An 18,225-nucleotide genomic window follows, 5' to 3' on the forward strand; every position below is an offset into this window, starting at 1 on the left:
AGTTTATATGCATCTACCCTATCAAAACTATTTATAGGAATATAACACCTCGATAAGATCATCCAACACCTTCGAAACTCAAGGGAACACAAGCTACGTTTATGCAAGCTAGCCTCATAATTTAACCCGTGGTATCATTCTGGTGACTCTGCGCTGTACCACCTCCGAGACTAATATATCTCTCCTGAGGTTCAGTGCCTAAAACTGAATGCAGTACTCTGGATGGGGTCTAATCAAGGCTCTGTACAACTGAAGCATCATTTCACGTTTGAATTTCAACGCACTTGAGGTAAAGGCCAGCATTCCATTAGCCTTTTTAATTTCGTTTTGTACCAGTGCACTAGCTTTTAGTGATTTCTGTACGTGGACACCTAAATCCCTTTGCTTCTCCATAGCTCCTAAAAATATTCCACTTTGTTATGGAACAGATCTAAGACAAAGGAAATTATCCAGTAGCACTTGGTTCCCAATGGACCTATCCTTGGCCCCCTCCTATTTCTCATCTGCTTCCTGCCCCTTGGCGACATCATCCAAAAACATGTCAGGTTCCACATATACGATGAAGACAACCAGCTCTACCTCATCACCTCTCAACCCCTCCACTGCCTCTGTGTTGCCAGAATGCTTGTCTGACATCCAGTACTAGATGAGCCGAAATTTCCTCCAATTAAACATTGGGAAGACCGAAGTAATTGTCTTCGGGCCCCTGCCACAAACTCCGTTCACTAGCCACCGATTCCATCCTCCTGTCTGGCCAGTCTCAGGCTGAACCAGACTGTTCGCAACTTTGGTGTCCTATTTGACCTTGAGCTGAGCTTCCGCCCGTATATCCTCACCTATCACCAAGACTGCCTACTTCTACCTCCATAATAATCGCCCATCTCTGCCCCTGCCGCAGCCCATCTGCTGCTGAAATCCTTGTCTATGCTTTTGTTACCTCCAGATTCACAATGCTCTCCTGGCCAGCCTACCATATTCCACCCTCCATATGCTTAAGCTCACCCAAAACTATGCTGCCCATATTGTAACTCGCACCAAATCATGTTCATCTATCATCCCTGTGCTCAGACAGACACTATTTATTTGTTGACAAATACTAAAAAATACTAAATAAATTAACTCTGAGCCCCATTCTGTACACCTACTTGTCTGATGAACTATTTAGCAATACCTTTCAGTGCTCAACAGAAAAAATTGCAAGGGGACAAGCAGTATTTCTGATCCCCGCTTCCACCCTGGCTATGTAGTCTTCAGAAAGACAGGTTTAGAAAGTTTTCTCCTTAGTATGTAAAGCCTCAAGAGGGCATAAGGATTGTTTGATGGTGAAGCAATTGACTGCAACAAGTAATAAAAGCTTAAGCTTTTTACTCTTCCCTGTAGCAGCTTTAAAAGCAATGGATAAGCAGGCTGCAGCACACCTCACCACAATTTCTCATACATAGTTGACACCATATTGATGGTCAATGCAGAAGTGGACCACGTGACATCAGAAATTGAAAGTGTGATGTGGAGTACATGCGCTGCACACCTGCCATACTCAGTTCTTACCTGTGGTTTTGATTTTGTCCTTTTCTCATCATTCTTTTCTGGAGATAGTGTATGAAAGACAAAGTTACGGGAATTACGAGGAGCATTTAGATTCACATCTGATATGGCTGCCAGTTTCTGCAGCACTTCCTGAGGTCGGTTTAGCAGGGATCCATTTTTCATCTATTGTGTATATAAAAAGAAAAAAAAACCATGAACAGTCAGTTGCATCTTCTCTCCCCTAAGCAGACTTTTGATTATCTGAAAGTATGAAGCCACTGTATCAGGAGAAATAAAAGTATGAATATTTCTACTTAAAATTATATCAGCTCTAAATAGCAGTATATTCTTAAGATCTGATAGTCATTGTTTGAGATGTTTTTAAAAGGCTGATATCAGCCATCTCGAAAAGAGCTCCCTTTGACCCATTACAAAACAGGTAGAGAAGTACGTTTGAGCACATTTCCTACTGTTGACTCAATTTTAATTTCTGTGAGAAATTGTTTAAAATTCAGTTGGTGTAAAAATCCAACAGGCACCATGCAGGTTTAAATTAATTTCATCAATGGGACTGGTAGGCGGTCTTAAGATTTCACTACACCCACTAATTTTAGCATATTACTGCCTCACTACCTTTCTGGAACAAATTCATCTGAAGAAAAGACTTCACTTAGGGAAAAACCCCACTTTATTTAGAAAAACTACCCCAATAGGTACATAAACCTTTGACCAGCTGAGACAAGGGGCAGCAAAGCAAAACCCCGTTATCAAATTCTGCCTTGCAGCTCCGCAGCTGTCAGTAGGAGTTGAACAACCCATGCAACACCACCTCCAAATTCTCTCCTCTTCCTTCACCCCGCTCCCCCAACCCAGGGAAAGTATGTCTAGTTCCCACTGCGCATCCCACCATTCAACCAAAATGCCGGCACACATCCAAGATGAACTTACAGAAGCCATAGTGGATGCACACTGGTATACCGTATGGTACAACCACACAAATACACTGTAGCAAAAAAAGTTAAACCAAAAACAGGCACTATCTGCTCAGCTTAACCAAAATGATTCCTGAATATGTCAAATCTGACAATATACAAAAGGAGTTACATGTACAGGCATTCACAGACACCCAAGTGGGGAAAAGTTACTGGTGGGTGGGGGCTTTTCCAGATTAGTTCCCAAGACTAATCAAAAACATCAACTTTCATTGAAATCAAATACAGCAACAAGCTACTCCCATAACTTACGACATATTAGCAGTTCAAGGGGGCAGACTCTAAATAGGTATTCAAAAAAACTGAAAAGATAAAAATGAAGGGTTTTATTTTGCCTCAGGAAAAAAAAATCTTTTGAAAGGCCTTTCCTTCTTTTATGTGTTGGTTATGAAGTGTTATTTCAAAGTAAACACACACAAATGTATCCCTTTCCTCACCTCTCATTTTTGGAATATTTGAGATTTCGAGCACTTATTGAAACCCATATGCAAGCATCCAATTCAATAATGATCACATACCCAAACGACAGGGGAGGATTTCTGGGGCTTGAATCCCATCTGTTCCTGCTGCTTCTTTTCTGGAACTACTTCCATAGAACTACCTGCAAACCCAGATATGGCAAGCATTAGGTTGAGCCACCTTTAATGATTTGTGCTATACACATGGTAATCCCAAGTAGCTGAACATTGTGACTGAATATTAATTCTACATTATATAGCACAATCTCAGTCTTGTTCAAATAGACAAGTCTCCAGTAGGTTTCCACACATGTATTTTTGATAAAATCTGATTTAATGGTTGTTATTACAACTAAAATATATTGAAGAAGAACAGGACTGAAGTTTGTTCTATTTGAGATATGGCACTTAGTTTTCACCCATTCTTTTTAAAAATCAGAAAATGCTTTTGGCTGAGTTATAGGATGCTGTGGAGAATATTGATTTCAACAGTTGTACAGACCTTTCTGCAAAGCTTTGACAGTAATTTTCTTTGCCAGTTTCATGAATTTGCTATCTTCACCAACCTCTTCCTCACTACCTGCACCCTGTGACTGGAGCAAAAGAAAGAAAGATTACATTCCATCTGATCAAATTCAACAAAAGAATTGACCTTAAAATGTAACGGGAAAGTTTTTTTAAAAAAAAAATCACATTTTCCTATTAGTATATAAGAATTATTTGTGTGCTGAAATACTTTTTGCAATAGATGCTGTTATTGAAATATACTTCAGGGGTTGCCTTTCCTCTCCTCCATGTGACGAAATTCTCTCCCACTCCTTTCCTCGAAGCAGAGGGCAAAAGAAGCCACCAATTACATTTGAACTAAAATTACACCCCTTGGGATGGTGTAGATTTTCACATCTCTCCTTGTTTCACTCCTTACCTCCCACCTCCTCCCAAAGACACATGTTGGTATCCTGATATCTGGGAAAATGAGATAGCTGATTTCCTCATCAAGAGTCAGAAGGGCTGTCTTTTTGCATCTTTGCAGGGACTTTTTGTTCCTGGTGACAGTTGTATTTAATTTACTAGGGATGCATCGTGAGCAGCACTTACCTCACTGATTGTATGCTTGGGGCAGATAGCTGCAGAAGGTTCTGACTTATGAGGCAGCTGCACTGGATAGAAATGACCACTTGTGGAACACAGTAAGAAGCCCAGAGGTGTCTGATATTGCAAATGGTAACAGTTTGTTCAAATAAGGAAGGAATGCTTTTTTTGACATGTTGACTGAGTAAGTGAGTATATCACTTCTGGAAAAATATCCTTCTCAGGCACTCCAGAACTTTCATAACTTAACTTGTATACTCCAGTTTATAAAACTGCAAAATTAGATTCTGTTTAAAACAGATGGTGATTTCTGTAATGAGATTTGGTTAGTCAAGCGGAGTTTGGAACTTCAGCCAGTTTGAAACGGAGTTAATATCCGGATCAAAGCCCTTCCACAACATTGTCCTATGAATATCTACTTGGCCCCACACAGCACCCTTGAGCCAGGAGGGCAGAATCAGTTTGATCCCAAAATTTAAATAATATGGCAATGGTCATGTAAACCCTGTCAAATGTGATTGCTTCAGGGTTGCAAAAGGATTAATAGTAGACATTTTACAGTAACATTAAGTGCATCTAACTGATGAACCAAAACCAGGTGGCATACAAAAAGCACCTGCTCACGAAGCCACTGCTCTCGTTCAAACCGATCCTTTCGCCATTTTACTTCTGCCTCATCTACTTCCTCTTCATTTGATTCTTCCTCAGAATCTCCATGAAACAAGTCAGCCTGCGAAGAGTCATCTGAAACAAAACACACATTTATAATACGCTGAAAATAAAACAGATTTCAGAATTAATGAGGGTTTTTCTGCCGAAGCAACTTGCAGCCAGCCACACACTCGTGGAGCTATACCAGACTTGTTGGCCAGGAAGGGTGTGGGATATCTTCTGGTAGTGAAGAGAGGAATGAAAAGACAGGAGGTGTAATTGTCCAAGACGCATGCTGTTGAGAGGCCTTGCATGGTTCGTTTCAGAAAATCATGTGTGCACCTCCTATAGATTATCCATTTATTGTCAATGGATGGAAAAACACAGGCAGTGCACCTAGTTTGCCAATAAGTCACCTGCTGCAGGTGTCGTCCTGCTGGTGGTGCAGGGCCTTGAAAAAATTCCATCTGTGATCTATACTGCTCCATTAAAAACAGTCCTTTAAATCAGATGGCCATGCTACAGCATAGGTGTGGGTGTTTGTATTCAGCTACTTTCAAATTTGGAATTTGCTTTGCCAAATCAGGTTAGGTCATGTTGGTCTTCCACTAGCACACTGCAAGATCCACTGACCATCACCTTCCATTACGTTTCAACACCACTACATACCAAGTCACTATTCAACAAATTCTGGTTGATGCACCCATCCTGATATTGTTTGGCTGTTTTCCCAGCCTGCACTCAGTTTTTAATGGATGGCAGGGATAATCTTAAAAATGAACTATCATATGGGGTTTATGATTTTAAACAGATCAATCTTCAGGTTGACAAATTATTTCTCCACTCCCCCCACCCCCACCCATATGAGCAATAGAAGCCTGAAAGTGGATGTGAATCAGGGGCTAATCATAATTGGTGCTCTGGGGAGAGGGTCTTTTCCTCTCCCCAGATCAGCAGGATGGTTTTATATTAAAAGGGTGTTTGTATTAATGTTTGACTGGAAGAAGGCCTGCACCATTCCAGGAAAATTGAAAAACAAAATCCACAGTGCCAGTTTCAAGGAAATGTAAATTAACAGAGAAACACTGTGGGGATCTTCTAAAACAGTACTGTGAAACTGCTGCATTTTAAACTTGTCAAAATTTTAGTTTAAGAAGCCTAAAATACCAACACATTAGATTGATTTATTACTGGCTAGCAGAAGTGAAGGAATTCTCAATTAATCTCCCTTTGCTTCGATCCTCAGCTGCCTGCCTTTCACTAAAGCCTCCTTCACCTACGATACTGTGGTTCAGACCATAGGCCACTGGAAGATGTAAATACCACACCTTGTAAATAGTCTATGGGAAAGGAGTATAGAACAAGCATACAGTCCATATGGTGCCTTTGTTCTTTGCCCAAGTCAGCGAAAAAAACTCCAGTATGATCAGCAGATTAATGCTACAGGTTCTTCAACCCAAAGCTCACAACCATCTGATGCCAAAGTCAACCAACTAATCAGGTTTGTCATATGCAAAAGGAAATTGCATCAAAGTAATTCAACAAATATTGCTCAAAGTTATTGGGTAGTGCTTAAAAATACTTCCTAGAATTCAACCAAGTTATTCACATATAAATTTAAGTAACACTTTTCACAACAATGGAAGTTGTATTGCAAGGAGCCATAATGATTCACTGTTACTCTTTCTCAGAGGATCTCATGCTTTGAACTTAAAAGTAAAAACTGAATCTAACATTTTAGAAATTCTGACAGCTAATGGATGCCCTATTTTAAAAAAAAAATCCAAAATCCCAAATCTAAATTTAAAAAATACACTAGGATGATCTCATCTTGATGTTTTGGCATTTAAAAAACTTCAAAAACATACCAATATTTTTCCAACGGAATTTTCGTGCACGTCCTGGTCCGTCACTGTGCAGGTCCCCGTCAGCCAGGTAATGTTCCTGATAAAGACGCAACTGTCGTTTATCATCATCCAGCAATACCTTCCTGCAAGGGGCGGGTGAAGAGGAAAGGAAACAGTACTTTTAGGGTAACAAATGAGGAATCAATCAATAGAACATACACCCTCGTCAACCATGTTCTAGCATCCGAAGTGTTGGGAACCAATAAACCCTGGTATCTTTCTTCTTTAGGGAGTCAACCTCTTACCTTTTCGACTCACCTGATACTGGAACATGGAAATTAATCACATGACATAAGGCTTGGTCTGATGATCTTAGAGAATAAATCCAAAGTAAGGTCAATTTTCCCTCAGATTATGGTGTTCAATTTCAGGCAGTCTTGTAAAGTATCAATTCAGCTCATTGAGGACTAAACAATAAGCTCTTTAACTGGATTTGCTGTGTAATTTTAAATCATTCAGAGCTCCCAGAAATAGTTAGACAATGAAATTACTCTAGATGTAAACAAAACCTGCCATTTTGAATTTTAACTTAGCTATTGTCTAATTAAGCTTCTTTATATTTCAATAAGATGATCCATATTTGCTGACCAGGAAATTAAAAATCCTGGAGAATCTTTAGTGCATAGAGAGACATATATTTGGGCAAAATATTGCCATTCTGCTAATAAGCAGAAAACGTTACATTTTAATTTTACTTGTCTTGTTCTTTACATTCCAACACTGATTAGGTAAATAGACTTTGTACTCCTAAAAGGCTTTTTTGTTAATCCTGATTAAACTTGCTTTTCTACAACTAGAAGGCAGTGCACAATGGCAAACAGACAGCAAGGTTCTAAAATGTGATCCAATGAAACAATCAAATTCCTTACTTCATCCTTAACCTTTCTCCGATATTCCAGATAGAAAACGGTACTACTTGTTAGGCAAGTACTCACATGTGAATTTTGTTCACTTGTTCCTGTAGTTCCTCATCAGATGGCAGATCCTCATCAATTACCTCCTCTTCATAGTCATCAGACTCTGCATCATATTCATCATCACTTGCCGCTTCGCTGCCCGAGAGTTCAGCTTCTTCCTCTACAAAATCTCCTAGTTTCCTACAAAATAATTTCAAAATTAGATATACGCTTGGGCTGAGAGAACTGAAATAGCCAACACTGTATAATTTTCATGAAGACAAATTCACTACATTGCCTCCTCTATCTCTCCTGAATGCTAGGGTATGGCTCTTTGGGTGGCAGCAGCCCTCGTATCTCAGCCAAATGGCCACTTTTCAGGTGGGAACCTGGAACTTGAGTACCTGCAGACCATTTGAACATGGGGCATCACAACCATATCCGATATTGTCATTTTCCGATGTCAACAAATTAATTTTCCAGTCGATGGAATAATGAACAGAGGGAAAGACTGGCAGGGGGAGGAGAGAATTCAACAGATCACAGTTTACAAGATTCAACTGTATTCAAAACTTGAGACTTTTTCAATGTCATCAAATAATGATCAAAGGAGGCATATTTTGGAAATACACATTAAAAACTATCAAAAGGGTGCAGCTATGGCTTGGAGGGAAGGAGGGGAAATAAAATCATCTGTGTCATACTCACAGTTTGCGTTTCATCAGCACTTCCTGGGCCATCTGCTCCTCTTCATCTTTTTCACTATCTTCTTCTCCATCATTACTTTTCTCATCCTGAATACAAAAAATTGACAGCTTTACCTTTTCCTCATTTATCAATTTAGAAAACAAAAACATACACAAAGACTTCAACTACATCATATTCATGTTCCCTACATAAATTCATTAGACGTGAAGTGCTTTGGCATGTCATGAGAACATAAGATGCTATACAAATGCAAGTTCCTTTGGCAACATTTATTAACTTGAATCTTGAAAGAGCACCCCTTATTGTACCAGTGTGAATTATTTTGTTCACTTCATCAGCCACCCTTCCAGCATCTGAGCAAGGCAACCAATTTGTAGGGGTGGTTTGGTGCTACAGTCCAGTAACCACGAGGAACTGGGTTGAGATTGCCCAAATGGATTTCATATAAAAATTTTTACTCATGACATTATTAGCTGAATTTAAAATCCGGCTGTGGATGTTCTCAATGCTTAAATTCCAAATAGACTACTGCAACAGAGTATGCCAGCCATTTGGCAAAATCCTGCCTGCTACATCACTCTAGCTTCAAAAACCTCAAAACAGATCTTTGACCATGCCTTCAGTCATCACCTCCCAATTCTTGCTCAGTGTCCAACTCACCCACTTTGTGAAAATGCACCATGAAAGGCATTAGAAGTCCAAGTTCTATTTCTGAGGAATGGAGTATTTCAACACTGTTGCCTTATCAACAGGAAACTATGATGAATCCAAGTCTGTAGCTACACTGGCTTGTACAACTGTATGTTAGTGTAATGATGGGAAACATACCTATCCTAGAGAACTTTAGTATCACTCTTCTGCTCGACCAGTATACACCTCTATATAAACTTTCAAACTTTCACTGGGAAGCATAAGATCACTTAACACAAAAAGTACTTAAATTGTAAAGTATTGGAGTGTGGGCTTTGATAGCACATCGATACAGGCAAGCTCTAACGTTTTTTCATTTAGCAATTTATTACTCAGGATCTTGCACATTATAATACATGCATGCATACATACTATCTTCATATTTGGTAACATTTTTCTACACTTAATTTGTCACAGGAAAATTTCTGAGCATCGGTATGTGTGATGGCATCTCTAGTGAGATGAAACCACCAACAAGATCTGCCAAATATTCAACACCTGGTATCACCATCTCTCATTGCTACATCCCTAGCAGTATTGGTCAAAGCAATTGGTGCAGCAAGATTCTATACCTGTAGTTCCTTTCATAAAGGCATGTACAGTGCTGCCATTATAGTTCTCAACATGGTGAGATACACTTCTACGATAGACACAGTTCCCAAGAGCAACAGAGATACATACTATGGTGCAAAAGCTGTTGCTAGATTCACTGGAAAGCATGTAGAATCAGGGCCACTAGGCACAATTCTTAGATACATTAATTAAAAGAGAAAGTACAATGTCAACATGCAGGCTTTCTGCAATGCAAAGCACAAAATCACAAGGTTAACTGCCAATTTCTCTGGCTTAACTCAATTCATTGTGTGAATGCAGGTTGCCATGGGCACATGAACAAAACAACAGGATAAATGGATAGCTCCCTTGAGGACTATTGCTATTGACACCACCACAAAGTCCACAGGTGAACATTGGGACATTTAAACATTGAGCAGGGATTGGGAGAACAATTCGGCGAGTTGACCAAAACTAAGGTCAGAGATAGATTTTCAAGAGCATTTTGAAGGTGGGGGAAAAGCTAGCAAGGCAAAGCATACTCCGACTGTAACCAGAGTTTCCATCACAAAAACCATCAACTTCCATCTCTGCAACATTGCACTGCTCAACATTTGTTGCTGAAAACCCATCAATTCCTTTGTGACCTCAATACGCTATTAACCGAATGCTCTCCTGGCCAGCCTCCCCTATTCTCCACCCTCGAAAGTTAAGTTCATCCAAAACTCAGCTGCCCATATCTTATTGTGCACCAAGTTCCGCTCACCAACACCCTTTTCCTTGCCAACCTACATTGGTTTCTGGTCCCCCAATGCTTCAAATTTAAAATACTCATCCTCTTTTTCAAAATCGCTCAATAATCTCATCATTCCGTATCTCTTAGCTTCCTCTGCGCTACAACCTCCTCCCTCGAACTCTCCATTCCTCCGATTCTGGTCTCTTTACGCATCCCCACCCTCTTCACCCCATCAATGGCAGCTGTGCCTTCAGCTGCTTAGGCCTCAAACTCCGAAATTCTCTCCTTAAAAACGCCTTTACCTCCCTTCTCTGTTAACCTCCTAATAGCTTCTTTGGCTCAAAATCCATTTCCCCCCCCCCCCGCCGTTGTGCCTCTGTGAAATGCTTTGGGACATTCTTCTACATTAAAAAGGTGCTATATAAATGCAATTTGTCGTCTCATTCAGGATATTTAAATATAAAGGATGAGCTCCAAAATCTTGCCATGCAAGTTTAAAAATTAGAATCAGTGCTATATCCTGGCTCAAGTAAGTATAGCACAAAGCAAGCTACACTCTAGTTAAGTTACATGTTTTTAAACCAGCTCTCAAAGCATAATACAATCTGGGTAACTTGTCAAATCCCCTTGAAATTACATAACATAAGCAAAGTTGGAATTTAGTACTGCTTCTTTAGAAATATTACTTAAAATCAAATTATGACAGAGGTATGGGATCTTCTGGAAATGTAGTTCTTTGCAGCTGCATGATAATTGCAGATATTTTAATTTAGAGGGTGATACTGAGCCAATTATCTCATCCCATATCTTCCAAGACAAATTGACATTTATCCCAATCTTTCAGAATTTCTTTTACAATGAGATCCTTTTCTGTCTCTTCAAATATGGTCTTTCATCATTTAGTGTACAACTTAATCAGTCACGTTCATGTAACAGTATGGATCAAGGGCCCAATTTCCAGCTTCTTAACCCCCTTATTGAAACTGATTTCTGATTTGCCACCTCAGTTTATTGCACAAGGGAAGGTACTAGGCAGACAAAACAAATTGCACTAAATGGTAAATATTTGCATAATTAGCCCAAAATGATCTATAGGAAATGGATCTGCTTTCTTTTTGTTTGGGGGGGGGGGGGGGGGGGAATTTTTCCATATAAACAAGGTAGTCCAAATCATACATATAATTTTCTTCACTCCATACTGCACATCTCCTTAGAAAAGGACCACTATCATAGTAGGTACAGCGCAGTAAGCCATCCAGCCCATCGTGCTTGTGCTGGCGCTTTGAAAGAGCTATCCAAATCAGTCCCATTCCCCTGCTCTTTCCTCATAACCCTGTCATTTTTTTCCCTTCAAGTATTATCTAATTCCCTTATGAAAGTTACTATTGAATCTGCTTCCACCACCCTTTCAGGCAGTACATTCCAGATCATTACAACTCGCTGCATAAATAAAGTTTCCTCAAGTCACCTCTGGCTCTTCTGCCGATGGCCTTAAATCTGTGTCCTCTGGTTACTGACCCTTCCGCCACTGGAAACAGTTTCTCCTTACTTACTCTATCAAAACCGGTCAAGACTGAACACTTCTATCAAATCTCCCCATAATCTTCTCTGCTCTGAGAATCCCAGCTTCTCCACATAACTGAAGTCCCTCCTCCCTGGCATCATTCTTGTAAATCTCTTCTGCACCCTCTCTAAGGTCTTGACATCCTTCCTAAAGTGTGCCGCCCAGAATTGAACAATACACCAGCTAAGGCCTAACCAGCATTTTATAAAGATTTATCATAACTCCCTTGCTTTTGTACTGTATGCCTCTATCAATCAAGTCCAGGATCCCATATGCTTTTTTGAGTGTTCTCAATTGGTCCTACCACCTTCAAAGATTTGTGTATGTGCACCCCCAGGTCTCTGTTCCTGTACCCCCTTTAAAATTGCACCATTTAGTTTATATTTCCTCTCCTCATTCCTCCTACGAAAAATGTATCACTTCACACTTCTCTACATTAAATTTCATCTGCCATGTATCTGCCCATTTCACCAGTCTATGTCCTCCTGAAGTATGTTACTATCCTCCACATTGTTTACTACATTTCCGAGTTTTGTGTCATCTGCAAACTTGGAAATTATACCCTCCATTTCCAAGTCCAGATCATTAATATGTATCAAAAAGAGCAGTGGTTCTAATACTGATCCCTGGGGAACACCACTGTATACTTCCCTCCAGTCTGGAAAAACAACCGGTCACCAGTACACTCTGCTTTCTGTACCATAGCCAATTTTGTATCCACACTGCCACTGTCCCTTTAACCCCATGGGCTTTAATTTTGCTAACAAGTCTATTATGTGGTACTTTATCAAATGTCTTTTGATAAGGTTAGTTCCTTAAATCAACGGAAACAGTGCGAGAGAGTGTGACTGCATTCATTCCACCTTTCCATGAATGATGTGGTTCAGCTGAAAACCGCATATCCTTAGCAGACCAAATGAGTTTAATACCTTAGTTGAAGGTTGTATTTGAATTTGTAATGCTGCTGTCAGAATCCAGTGCTGAACTAGTGAGTGGCCTTAACATTTGAAATTGGAACTAAATCACTTCCCCAAATTTTAAATCTATATTCTCTCACCTCACTTTCAAAAACTTCATCATCCGTTAGCAGTTGAAATTGGTCATCTTCATTTTCCTCATCATCTTCCCTAAGTAAAGATTGAAAGTGTTACAAAAAATAAAGAAAAGCACATTTCACCTAAGAGCAAAATTTCAAAGTGTGTAATATATACCATGTAATATTGCTCTCCATATTATAAAGAACTCCTGATCTAGACAACACTAAGCTTGGATCAAGAGTTTGCTTTGCAGAATTGAAAAAGTTATCTATTACCTGTCTGTTGGAAAAGAGCCTGAGCAAAGCGCAAGCACCTCAGTCATAAGATCATCTGATGCTGTGGTCATTGTTTTTTGTTGCTTTACAGCAGCTGAAGAGGTGGATGATGAGGATTCTGCTGTGGTGAAAGAAAGAAACTTCTCGTTACAGATAAAAGATGACCCATAAAGTTGTGAATCAATCTTGGTGACATTATGGTTACTAGAAAATTCCTTGTTTCAAATTCATATTTGCCTACAGCCTATGTTGTGAAACAAGGATAAACGCAGGAACATCATGCATCAAATCCAAGCACCATTCTCTTGTCCCTCCCAAAAAACATCTGCAGAATGTCCCTTCCAAAACTCAATCATACAGCACAGGAGGCCTGTGCCGGCTCTTTGAAAGCTGTCCAATTCAGTCCCACACCCCAGCTTTTTCCCCATAACCCTGCAAATTAGTCCTCTTCAAGTACATGTCCAATTACCTTTTGAAAGAGTGCCTATGGAATCTGCTTCCACCACCCTCAGGTAGTGCATCCAAATCTTAACAACCCTGTGAAAAAAATTCTCATTTCCCCTCTAGTTCTTCTGCCAATCATTTTAAATCTATGATCTCTGGTTACCAACCCAATTGCCAGTAGGAACAGTTGCTCCCTATCTGCTTTATCAAAACCCCATATTATTTTGAATACCTCTATTAGGTCGCCCCTTAACCTTCTCGGCTGTAAAGGAGAACAATCCCAGCTTCTACAATCTCTCTACATATTTGAAGTCCTTCATCCCTGGTAGCATCCTGGTAAACCTCCTCTGTATCGTCTCCAAGGCCATGACATTCTTCCTAAAGTGTGGTACCCAGAATTGTACACAATACTCCAGCTGAGGCCTAACCAGTGATTTGTAAAGGTTTAGCACGGCTTCCTTGTTTTTGTATTCAATGCCCCTATTTACAAACCCAAGGATCCCATATGCTTTCTTAAGTGCCTTATCAACTTGCCCTGCCACCTTTAACAATTTGTGAATATGCACCACCAGGTCCCTTTGCTCTTGCACCCCCTTCAAAATAGTACTATTTAGATTATGCTGCCTTTCCACGTTGTTCCTCCCAAAGTGCATCACTTCACACTTATCCACATTAAGTTGCATATGCCATGAGTCTGTCCATTTCACCAGCCTGTCTACATCCTCCCAAAGTCTGCTACTATCCTGCTCACTATTTGCTACATTGTCCAAGTTTTGTACCATTCGCAAATTTTGAAATTGTACCCCCTATACCCAAAGTCCAGGTTATTTATATGTATCAAGAAAAGCAATTGTCCTATTACCATCCCTGGGGGACCCCACTGCATACTTCTCTCCAGTCAGAAAAACATCCGTTCACCACTACTTTCTGTCTCCTATCGCTTAGCCAATGTCGTACCAAAGTTACCACTGTCCCTTTAATCCCATGTTCTGAATAAGTCTGCTATGCATTACTTCATCAAATGTCATTTGAAAGCCCATATATACACACTATCTTCATCAACTCTGATACTTCAAAGAACTCAATTAGGTTAGTCAGACACAAATTGCCTTTAACAAATCCGTGCTGATTGTCCCTTATTAACCCATGCTTCTCAATTTTGTCCCCGACAATGGTTTCCCACCACTGAGGTTAGACTGACTAGCCTGTAGTTACCAGGTTTACCCCCTCCCCCTTTTTTGAATTTGGGTGTAACATTTGCAATCCTCCAGTCCTCTGGCACCAATTCCATGTCCAAGGAGGATTGAAAGATTGTGGTCAGAGCTTCTGCTATCTCCACCCTTGCTTCCCTCAACAACCTAGGATGCATCCCATTAGGACTGGGTGACTTGTTAACTTTGAGTGATGCCAATGTATTTACCTCCTCCTATCTATCTATTTTTATCCTATCCAATATCACTACTCCCTCCTCCTCTACTCAGACATTAACTTCATCCTCTTCTTTTGTGAAAAATGATGCAAAGTACTCATTCAGTACCTCAGTAATGCCCTCTGCTGCCTTCTTTGTCCCTATTCAGCCCCACCATTCCTTTAGCTATCATTTTACTTTTTATATGTTTCTAAAATATTTTTGGGTTCCCTTTTATGTTGCCTGCTAATCATCTCATTCTCTCTTTGCCGCTCTTTTATCCTTTTTCAATTCCCCACTGCACTCTGTATTCTGCATGGTTTTCTGACATGTCATAAACCTCCTTTTTCTGTTTTATTTTAACCTCCATTTCCTTTGTCATCCAGGGAACTCTAGCTTTGGATGCCCTGTCTTTCCTCCTTCTGGGAGGATGCTTGATTTGTATCTGAACTATCTCCCCTTGAAGGCCTGCCATTGCTCATTTACATCTGCAGAATATAAACTTTAATTGTCCTCTTAAAGTTTCAGAAAAAAACAAGTACCTGGAGATACAAACTTTCCAGAGCAAAGTCCAAGCAACTCATCAATATTTTGCTCTTTTTCTTTGTTCTTTTCCTTTAGCACATTAAGATTTTGAGATTTGAATTCTCCTGAACAAAAACCCAACAACTCCCCCATATTTGCATCCATTGCATTTTCATCCATACTATCCAAGATCAGTTGACGTTTTGATGGCTGCCACTTGTTACTGCGATGGCCCACATTCAAAAACCTACAATTAAAAAAAATTAAGTTTATTTAGAAGTCATGCTAGATCTCAATTTAATAACTATTTTGAAGATTTAAAATACATCAATCCTCCAAGCATATATAGCAAGGTGAAATGGGAAAAAAATATATATTCACAATGGTTTAATACATAGCAGGAAATGCTTTGTACTGTTTCAACATTTATTTTTGAGGAAAGCAACTTGAAGTGGTATGCAACAGAAAAATGCTAAAGAACTTCAACATTGCTGTTTCAGCAACTATTTCATCTGGAAAGCTACAATTCTTGCAAATGTGAAAGATACACAATGTTAAAAATAATTGTAGGTTCAGGGCAAAAATTAAAACATAGTAACTTTAAGTCAAAATTGTTATTCCCCTTACCCTGGCCTTTTTAATGAATATAGCAACTCACCCATCTGCATCTAGTAACTGACTTTGTGTTTCATCTTCAAGAGAGAACCTGAACTGGGATTCACCAGTAGAGATCTTTGGTTCTGGAGATGCATTGTATAAATCTTGTGAATCTTCTACTGGCATCGAGGGCTCAGATAACTTTCCAGAACTCTGTTGGCATCAACGATACATAGTGACATTTTATTTTTGGCAGTTTATACAGTGTTTTTCCTGTATGCAGTATTTACTCCTCCATCTGGAAGGTCAGAGTGGAAAAGGCTGTGGTGGTGAGGTACTCATGTCAATGTTTTGTGCCTAGCTGGCAAAATTCAGTTTGATGTACTGCAAGACATACAATATCATTCCCACATACTTTTAAAGTCACAAAATTTTCATCAGGGTTTCAAGTTGGTTTCTCCAATCTCCAACAGCAAACTACATTACTTTGCATCAGGTAGGATTAGATCAATGGCCCAACAATTAAAAGCAAAAGTGTATTCTATAATTTGTTCATCTTTGGAATTGCCAGTATTGGAGCTACTAATATTTATACCAAAGTCAGTCCTCCAATCCAAGACATCAATAGTTTGCTCTAAAAACTGAATCTTGATCAATTTGAACTTAAGCTTACCTTCGATGCTGAACTGATGAAGCTTGTTTTAAACAGACTGTTTGGATTAAAGAGGTTAGGTGATGGTGATCTGAATCCTCCCAGCATAGCAACTCCAAACCTGCCTGGCTGTTTGTTAGTTGGTTGGTATGAAGGAATCATTGACCCAATTAGCTCAAAGCTACTGTTGTGGCTATTCTCCTTTGTTGTGGAGGCCTGGGAGGTGGAGTCATCTTCATCTGAAACATAAATTAAATGTTTAAAAAAATATACATCAATGGCTATCAATACTTGCTCAAGACTGTCCTCCTGTCACTTCTGAAAACACTGAGAATGATCTGCCTTATTCACTAATCAGTCACTGTTCAGGGTCTCTTATGCAAGTTTTTTTTTTAAAACTACATATAAAAAGGAAAGTTTCCACTAAAACGCATTTACCATAGGTAGTTCTTATTTAGAAATACGAAAATTTATGAAGAAAATAGCAGTTAGTAATGAAGTTAAAGATTTGCAGAATCACCAGGCACAGATGGTCTGGGTTGTAGCATAAAGGTAAAATAAACCAATTTCGCGGTTAAGCTATTGGAATTGCCTCAGGCTTTGTGCTAGAAAGGAAAACCCATAAACAAAATAAAAATCCCAGGTTCCTGCTCCAGATTACAATTCAGCAACTCTGGCTGAAAATGTATTCTGCAGAGGGGGTTAGATCCTCCCACAGTTGATGAGCTATCAATACTGACTGTTCATGCTCACAGATGAACTACCACCAGTTAGGCAAGGTACCAGTGATCGCTGCAATCTGTAGAACTGCAATCCAGCATAAGTCACAGCCTGCATAAGAGTCACCATATTTTTAATTTTTTTTTTAAAAAAAAAGTTCAAGAACCCATATCAAATTGGATTCTACCAGCAGACACAAAGGGCCAAAGGCCTTCCTTCTGTGCTGTAAAGTTAAAAAATTGCTTTTACATTGAATAAATGGAGGATAGGGAGATTGGGGAGGGGTGGGCAAGTGACACAAGAATGGAAAAAGGTTCTGTTGAAAATACCTTCTTTAAATTAACAGTGCCCTGCTAATTTCTCCATGAAGCTTTTAGCAGTAACTCTTCTACAAGTCATGGGACAGAAACTAAAATTCTTTACCAAGTTTGATGTCTCTTTTGGGTGGGGTCTGTTGAAGTTGTAGCCTCAATTTGTTGTCAGATGTCTGTTCACTGAAACAAATTACAATTCTGCATCAGTATAAATAAATAAATTATTGTTAAGCATGTACTTCACTAATGCTCACCAAAAACATCAAGGAGCTTTTCTTCGACTAAGAATCGATTCCACTCCACAGCTTCAAAACTACCAAGCCACTACAGTGTGCAAACATGGCAAGGGTCAAATTCTCACAATTTTGATTACCATCACGAGTGTGATTAAATTTGAAGAGACCCCGGGTAGAGATTGGCATCTCAGGGCTCCTCCTCCATTACTCACAATCAACTATAACCACTACTCACTGCAAAGCA

General features: G+C 39.5%; 1 protein-coding gene across 2 annotated transcripts in view; it reads right to left on the reverse strand.

Annotated features, from left to right (window-relative positions):
• The window catches only part of LOC137342574 (claspin), a 43,418-nt gene that overhangs the window by 638 nt on the left and 24,555 nt on the right, over positions 1–18,225 (reverse strand). The window contains exons 13-25 of one of the 2 annotated variants that reach the window (XM_068006544.1): positions 17,855–17,925; positions 16,733–16,950; positions 16,121–16,272; positions 15,480–15,709; positions 13,086–13,203; positions 12,831–12,900; positions 8,232–8,317; positions 7,563–7,724; positions 6,589–6,710; positions 4,686–4,813; positions 3,480–3,570; positions 3,038–3,120; positions 1,549–1,710 (exon numbers count right to left, since the gene is read on the reverse strand). In XM_068006544.1, coding sequence (XP_067862645.1) covers positions 1,549–1,710; positions 3,038–3,120; positions 3,480–3,570; positions 4,686–4,813; positions 6,589–6,710; positions 7,563–7,724; positions 8,232–8,317; positions 12,831–12,900; positions 13,086–13,203; positions 15,480–15,709; positions 16,121–16,272; positions 16,733–16,950; positions 17,855–17,925 — 1,693 coding nt within the window. Of the gene's footprint in view, positions 1–1,548; positions 1,711–3,037; positions 3,121–3,479; positions 3,571–4,685; positions 4,814–6,588; positions 6,711–7,562; positions 7,725–8,231; positions 8,318–12,830; positions 12,901–13,085; positions 13,207–15,479; positions 15,710–16,120; positions 16,273–16,732; positions 16,951–17,854; positions 17,926–18,225 lie in introns of both variants that reach the window. The other variant, XM_068006543.1, reaches the window with a different exon arrangement.

The sequence above is a fragment of the Heptranchias perlo genome, chromosome 26 (assembly GCF_035084215.1).
Source record: "Heptranchias perlo isolate sHepPer1 chromosome 26, sHepPer1.hap1, whole genome shotgun sequence".
In the NCBI taxonomy this organism is placed as follows: Eukaryota; Metazoa; Chordata; class Chondrichthyes; order Hexanchiformes; family Hexanchidae; genus Heptranchias; species Heptranchias perlo.